General features: G+C 40.2%; 1 protein-coding gene across 1 annotated transcript in view; it reads left to right on the forward strand.

The window, feature by feature from the left end:
• The window catches only part of LOC103804384 (ras-specific guanine nucleotide-releasing factor RalGPS1-like), a 28,038-nt gene extending 20,940 nt beyond the window's left edge, over positions 1-7,098 (forward strand). The window contains exons 6-12 of the mRNA XM_009076996.1: positions 1,325-1,376; positions 1,666-1,746; positions 3,771-3,876; positions 5,237-5,329; positions 5,504-5,609; positions 6,603-6,694; positions 7,069-7,098. Of these exons, the coding sequence (XP_009075244.1) occupies positions 1,325-1,376; positions 1,666-1,746; positions 3,771-3,876; positions 5,237-5,329; positions 5,504-5,609; positions 6,603-6,694; positions 7,069-7,098 (560 nt within the window). The remainder of the gene's footprint in view (positions 1-1,324; positions 1,377-1,665; positions 1,747-3,770; positions 3,877-5,236; positions 5,330-5,503; positions 5,610-6,602; positions 6,695-7,068) is intronic.
• Positions 7,099-8,212: the final 1,114 nt, after the last annotated feature.

Here is an 8,212-nt window from a genome sequence, read left to right on the forward strand (position 1 = left end):
GTTGGAGAGCCAGAGCCCCACGCCCCGCGCGCTCCACGCGCCCCATGCGCCCCACGCACCCCACACCGCAGGGAGAGCTGCAGGTAGCACCACAGGGAGCACCACAGGTAGAGCCACGATAGAACCACAGGGAGCACCATAGGTAGAGCTGCGGGTAGAGCCGCAGGGTGAGCCACAGGGAGCACCACAGGTAGAGCCACGATAGAACCACAGGGAGCACCACAGGTAGAGCTGTGGGTAGAAGCGCAGGGAGCACCACAGGTAGAGCCGCAGGTAGAACCACAGGGGCACCGCGCGCATACCGAGCTGCCTTGCCCCGGCTTTCCTCGCTGCCTGCTGACAGGTTGGGTAAAAGTGGCGTGAAGGAGATTGGTTCTGCAGGTGCTCAGTGTGTGCCGCAAAGTTTTCGTCATACATAATTTGAAATTTGCCTTATCGCAAAGAAAACTAATTTGAACTGTACCCTTTAGAAGGCGGGAGAACAGTTTAGTTGTGCTCTCTGAGACTTCAAAAGAAACATATAATGAACACATGGTATTATAATTAATAAAACAATTTCTGTAATCTCAACAAAGTGGTCAAGAATCTGTGTTCTAAGCAAGAGAAAGCCACCGTTTTAGTGACTCAGGCTATTTCTAGAACAGGAGATAGGGTGTGAAAGACCACACGTTACTTGACCGAGAGTTTGACACTGAGATGATCTTTTCACTTCTGAAAATACAGGCATAGCTCACTGTGTTTAAACTGAGCATTAGAAGATCAGTCCTGAGCAAATTAAAGCTCTAAGCTAAATAATTGTGGCAGGAAAGGAGGGACAAATCAGTCACGAGCTTGGTGGAGAAATAGGAACCGTTGTTATGAATGCCATCATGTTTATTTGTTAGGACTCCTAGCAGCAGCATAGAGCTGACGTATCCTCTTTACAGGTGTGCTTGCTTCTTGAAACAATGATCATGTCTAATTTAATCAATTTACAGATATTGTGGTAGAAATACTCTTACAGAGGGACTGGATTTTATGTTCCTGAAGTGCTCAGCTTCTGAAGGAAGAGCAGCTAATGAAAACTAAAGTAACATGTAGATGTCTGGTATTTAAACATAGCACTAACGTGGCTTATCAGTGAGATATTATAAATGGGGAGGCGCATGTCAGCCTCTTCTCATTAAAGATTTTAGCATGAACTCTAAACCAACTTCAAAACACAATTTGAGTAAGCAATGTCCATGGAACTATATAAAGGGTATTCTGGTGATCCACATATATTGGCTTTGTTTTTTCCCATGGGTGGTTTTCTTACTCCTTCTCTGTACTACTCTCTTTCTAGACAGCAGTGAAAGCTCAGAATTTAGTGAGGAGCTGCCGTCAGGGCTTGAAAGGTGAGTTAGTCTTCATGTACACTCACTGAGCACTCTACAGACTTAGCTAAGAAATTCACAAATGATCCCTAACATAGGTAAGCCCTAAATCAACAGTTACTTTTATCAAATTACTGATTAGTTAGGAAAAAATGGCAAACTTTTTGAAATGCAGCACTGTAAAGGTACTGTGTTTTTCTTCCCGTGGGCCTGAAAAGATTGGGAACTATCTCTATCATGTTTACCAAACCCTAACTGTTGAAGTCTCAGACTAGAATTTCCCTCATCAGATATTTGCATTCACAAACAGGGGTCGTTTATATGCCACGCTGGGGCCTAACTGGAGGGTACCGATCCGGAATTCTCCTAGGAGTCGAAGCTGTGTCTACAGGTACATTTCAGGGTCTACCTTCCTCAGTGTACGGTGCTAAACTTCCATTTGGGTCTCTACGCTTTCCCAGCGTAGTATATCTTCTGTCCAAATAGCCTTGTATGACCATGCCAGCTCATGGGAGTCTTCCCTCCTGCTTGTAAAAATTCCTGTTAACGCTAAAGCAGCGGTATGGCCCCTTCATATTAAATTCAGTTTAGCTATTGATTTCACTAATTATGTCAGGCTTCCATTTTGCAGAAAACTAGACTTTGCTTAGGGTTTTATGACATCATGGAAGCAGGTTTGTCATGAAGGCCATCTTTGCCTCCTGTGACAAGTAATGATGTTAGAAGGATACCTTCTTGACCCTTTCTCATGATCTAGTTCCTGATTTGCAGGACAGCTACCCATAACATCTGTTTGTGTCAGAGAGCTCTAGTATGATGTGTTGATTTTGTACAGTAAAGAGGTGTTACCTTGGACCCTGGGTAAGTCAGGGAACATCTGCAATGCCGTATGTAGCAGGCACTCCCAGGGCTGATAGTCATGGACTTTTCAGGAGTAGGTAATCCATTTACAGGCCAAAGAGAGGTGACATGGAAAATGGTATATATTTGAGGGATAAAAATCATTCATTGCATCTGTACCTGGCCTGGACTTGATAAATTCTGTGGTAGTGGGAAGTGAAGACATATGTATGAACAGTAAAGAAAATCGGGCCCTGAAACAGTATTCTGCAATACTGTGATTTAGTTGGAGTTTAAATCCAGTCATATTTTATTTTGTATAAACTAGTTTGCTTCAGCCATTGTAGAAATATTGTTAGAATGCGTAAATGTAATTACAGCTGCTTTACCTGAGCTAGTAACCTCTGACAGCAGTGCAAGTTAGAAGTTAGACAGGAGTAAAAATGCATACATTATAATTTAGTAAAGGAATACATTTTGGAACAGTATTTCAGCTATTAGACATGCTTCTGGAAAATACTCTCTTAACATGACCATGGTATGTTTGTTTCAAAAACATATGCAAGCTAGAAATACAAAATGCAAGAAGATAAAAATGTGAAAAACCTATTAAATCCACAAAGAACAATTATTCCCTAAAATACGTTTCTTTTGTTTTTTCCCAGTCAAGTAATTCTAATGCTTGTGTTCATTCTTCCTTTTCTGAAATCTTATACTGCCTCTATCAGAAATCTAGAATTGGCAAGAATGCACATTAGCACAGACCAGACAGGTCCATGCAGTGGAAGAAGATGCACCTAACAGCTGGAAGGGCTGTTCTTGTCTAGGTGTGGCTGTGTATCTCACTTGCACCAGCACATGTTCATCCTTGTTTGTATGAACACAAACGTGTTCCTTTCACAACTGAAAGCTAGATCATACACATGTCCTTTTCCTTGTATTCATTACTAGAAGTGATTTAGTTGGCTCTGGTAAACCTCATTGATCCCTGTAAGAACATCAGGGCTGTGAATAAAGAGAGACTAGCAGCACATAGTTTTAACAGGATCATCACCTACCAATCAATATTTGCTTGAGACATCCTTAATGGCTGTTTGCATTTCTAACTTTGCCTGTTCTTGGGCTCTTTCAGTTGTAGCTCTTTCTCACTTTTGTGTGTGGGAAGCTATATGTTCATCCTGGAAAACAAATTGTCATCAGCGTACAATAAATTGTTTGGCACTTACACTTAAAATTACATTTGTGGGAACTCTTACTGCCAAAATTTTAAGCCATAAATTTCCAGAAATCCAGAAAATTTATGCAATTTTCCAAAATAAAAAAGAAAATTGCCTGTTTTCTCTTTGAATTTGGTGGTTTTTGTTTTATTTTTTTCATGTCTAAGCCCACAGAATAGAACCTTTGTTCATTTGCTATTTTTCAGATTCTGGTTTCTATTTGATAGCTAAGTTAGGAAAATTCATATTCTAGAGGCAATATGTCTGAGGCAGTGCAGAACATTTAGAGCTAAATGCTGCTTATTTCTTGTCCTTATTTGTCTGCTCAAATACATGGAGCAATGTTTTGTCTCTCCAGCCCAACCAGCAGCTGCAGCTGCACAGCATCTGGTTCCACAGGAGTCATTTCCATGGAAGGGCCATTAAGAAGAAAAACACTACTCAAAGAAGGCAAGAAGCCTACTGTAAGTGACTCTAATTATAATTCTTCCTAGGATTCTGCTTCAGTAGTGGCTGTTTTCAGGATTAGATAAAACCTGCAGCTTAATACCACATAAATCAATGTTTTTATCAATTGTTAAGTAAATTTCTGATAAAAACTTATAAACAGGTTAAAGAAGGTTGTAACCTTTGTGTGTTATTTGATCTAGAGCAGTTTTGCTTCTCCCTGCAAGTCATGTCTCTAGCTGTGACAGCAGAGCAAGAATGAAGCAGCTCTATAACCAGCAGGCATTATTTTGAGGGCAGAAATACATCTTGTGGCGCTGCTTAATAACCCTGAGCAGGCACAACTCAAATAACCCTGACAGAGGCAGATGTTGCAGGACGGACATTGTCTGCATTGCATTTCTTTGACAGTGTGGGATATGAAGTTTTGCTTCAACCAGTGTGGGAAACTGTGCAGTCCAGTAATAGCTATTGTACATAGCTTTGTTTCTTGAATGTTGGTGAAGAGATAAAACCAAGCGGGTGGTAACTTGGAGGGGTTGAGGTTTTCTTTTTTTCCCTTATGTCTAGAGTGGTGTTGTCGGTGGAACCTCTCTGCTGTGGGGGCAGGGGCTGTGAGGGGAAAAGTGGCATGAACTAGGTGGGCAGGAAGGATGTGAGGCTGAGTACCAACCCACGGGAAATGGCACAAGGGGCCAGGGGATCGGGATAGGCTGTAAAAGGGTCTGGGGTTTGTGGCAGGGTAATCGGTTTTCAAATAAAGTAGGTTTCTTTTTGCTTCAATGATTCGATTTTCTTCTAAAACATAGTTGTGAGCACTCGTTTCTCACAACTGGAAATAAATTAATCTCTATTAATGAGTGTGTAGATCACAGAACTTGCAGTGGCACTTGTATAAAAGACTGAAGAGGAAGATCTTCAATGTAGTATTTTCAAGGGAGGGTACCCAGGTTTCACATGGTTCTAGTCCTATGCATTTGACAGTTTTTATGTTTTCTGTAGAATTGATTGCGGTTTTTTTTACATGCAACCCTACAGTGCTAAAAGATTTGAAGAACTGTAGAGTTGTCATCTCAATAAATTTTATTGATCAAAAGTCTTAAGAGCTGTCCAGTAAAAGACAGCAAGCTATTTTGCTCTGATGCAATCAGTGCTGATACTTTTGTGAGATACCCAGCTCAGATGGATTGTATTCACAGCCAGCCATCCAGCTTTAGGTAGCTGGGCTGATTTACACCAAGAGTCACTCTTTGACTACCTCTCCATTCCTTGCTTCTGAAATTAACTTTGGTAGCACTTGGACTTGCTTGTGAATAGATTATTGAAATGTCAGAGATATGCAGAGCTTTTCCTAATTTTTTTTCCTTTCTGATTCAGCTCTCCTCGTGGACTAGATACTGGGTTATCCTTTCAGGATCCACTCTTTTGTACTTTGGAGCAAAATCGTTGAGAGGCACTGAAAGAAAACATGTAAGCTTTAAATTTATTCTAAAACCAAAAATTGCATCTTCATAAGCAGATCTGAAAGGGTGTTCAAAGTGTACTTGCTGTTCCAGGCTAAGCCATATGTCTGCACAACTTTTACAGTCAAAAGTTAATCCCTGCTATAGTCTCAGCTGTGACTGACTTGTCTGTCTCTTCCAGTATAAATCTACACCTGGGAAAAAGGTCTCCATTGTCGGCTGGATGGTGGCACTGCCTGACGACCCAGAGCATCCTGATATTTTCCAGCTAAATAACCCTGACAAAGGTAGATGTTGCAGGATGGACATTGTCTATGTTACATTTCTGTGGCAAGAAGTCGATTAGTCTCTATGAATGAGTTTGTAGATTACAGAACTCGCAGTGGCACTCATTTAAAAGACTGAAGAGGGATATTTTCAGTATAGAATTTTCAAGGGAGAGTACAGATTAAATTGAACATAGTTCTACGGTGTGCTGTGGTGCCTACAGTGCTTTATCTTGACAGTTACTGTAAGTTCTGCAGAAATTGCCTAACCAGTGCAAGGTTGCAGCATGTCCATGTGTCCACATACCCTGATCTCCAAGTTTCTCAAAATCCGTCCGTATCAAATCTTTACTTACATTGAGGCCAGTTAAAATATTTACCACATATTTCACCAATATTTACCAAAACAAGCCTTTTAAGTAATTTTTAGTCCCTTTTTAATAATAAATTTTGAAGTGCTGTAATTCTTTTGCCTTGATTAAACTTCACCAGATAACACAGTGCCTGGAGTTATTTTGTGCTTTGATTTTTGTGGCTTTCTTCACTTTTCATATTTTCAACTTTGGTGCAGGATATGGACTTGCATCTTTTGCACCAAGTGTGGGTGTTGACTAAGTGCATAAAATATTTGATTGCAAGAAACAATTTGCATAGGACATTGAAGAAAACTAAATTTACAAGCATCAAAAACTTTCTAAGAAGTTTGGCATTAAACACAACAGTCTTAATGAGAAGAATGCCAGGATTAAATTAGATGTGACCTAAAGGGTCTTTCCTGTGGCTGTAATTTGGCCTTTCTGCCTGTGAGGCCACTTCTGTTCTCATACTCACTTCACCCAAGGATTGATGGATAATGTGCCTCACATGGGCCCTATCATATGTGCAACATTATGTTTGAGCATTTGAGGTGCAAATTAACAGTTTACTTCAGGACTTTGGCTTCTGCACAAAAGTTAGAGTCCCATGAAGCTACACGTCTGTCTGCAAATTTAGAGCCTTTGATTGTCTTTGCAGGCAATGTTTACAAGTTCCAGACTGGTTCAAGGTTTCATGCAATATTATGGCATAAGCATTTGGATGATGCATGCAAAAGCAACAAGCCTCAGGTAAGGCTGTGAAACTTATCTCTGTTCATATTTTCCAGAAAATCCTTACTGGAAAATGTACTTGTGTGCACACAGTCTGTCCTGTGGGGACAGACATATTTTCTCATTGTGTGCATTGATCCATTTTTAAAATAGGAGAGATAAAATTTATTTAAAATTACAGAATTCCCACTAAATCAGGACTTTTGCTGATCTAGTTAGAGGTTTGGTTACCTAAACAGCATATAACCTCTGCTCTCACTTGCTGCAAATGAGGTAACCTCATCTCTCCTTTCTCATGGACAGTGAAAGCAACCATGCTAGGATGGATTTGATGATCTTATAGGTCTTTCCCAAACTTAATGATTCTATGAATAATTTACGTTCTCTTCCAGGTACCTGCTGATCTAATGTCATTTGAATAATTTGCTCTCCTACCTGATGTGACTTAAAGTGCCAAACTGAAGAAACAGGTAATTGTTCTCTAAGGAGGAAGAGGAGTGGTTTTCCTGACATGAGCCAGCCACAAATATTTCAGCACTTTCCTATGTAACTTGAAAGTGATTCTGACACAGCTTTTAAAAGCAGAAAGTGAATGTTGTCCCTAGGACCAGATATAATCTCATGCACTGAGTGAAAGCAGACAAGTTAGATGGACAGAAGATTAATCCTGACTTCTGCAGGATTCTAGAGCCCTCAACTATTTGTGGTCAGAGACTGCAGAACTGATTGACCACAAGCTGAGCATCGTATCTTCTGCCTATTCTTTTTTAAAATGGTTCTTTTTATTGTTAAGCTGCTTTGTGTGACTGAAGAATATTTGGCCCATGTTGGGTTTCAGTTCTTTCTAATGCACAGAATGATGGACAGTGTTAACTTGCTGCAAAGTGTCAATTAGAATAGAAAATTGTGGAACAACATTTTTATAATCTAAGTGCACTAAGTTGCTTGGCAATGTGGCTGCCTCAAATTTTGTATCAAATCTCTGGACAATTCTGCTGTTCACATTTGAGCTATTTGGGAAAATGCATTTTGGCACAAGATAGTTGATTTTCTTTTCAGTTATTTTACTCAGGAATACCCTGACAATGGATTTAAGGCTGTTTAAATTTATATTGTGGTAATGTTTGTTTTTCATTCTCTTAGTAGTGGCAAAGTTGCTTACAAGTTTGGTTTTATTCTTCAGTCTGAATGTTGTTCATCTTAAATCCCTTGGTACAGGGAAGCAGGTAACCAGGTATTAGGTATCACATGGCTCTGGCTCCTCAGAAAGGTTCCATATCATTGCTTCTGTTCTGTCTCTCTGTGGATGACCTGAGTCCACTCAATTCCACTACATGTTACAACTTTATGACATTAGTACTGGCAGATGGTACTGCTATTATGGTGGCAGTGAAAGTTAGGGAAGACTGTCTTACAGTGGAGAAAGTATAAAGAAGCCTCCACACCAGTGTCCAGAGAAAAAAAAAAAAAAAAGAATGTAGCAGCTTTCTCCTCTGAAGGAATTCTCTCGACATCACCGTATCCCTGCTGTGCCCT

This window comes from Acanthisitta chloris, unplaced genomic scaffold (assembly GCF_000695815.1).
Source record: "Acanthisitta chloris isolate BGI_N310 unplaced genomic scaffold, ASM69581v1 scaffold9376, whole genome shotgun sequence".
In the NCBI taxonomy this organism is placed as follows: Eukaryota; Metazoa; Chordata; class Aves; order Passeriformes; family Acanthisittidae; genus Acanthisitta; species Acanthisitta chloris.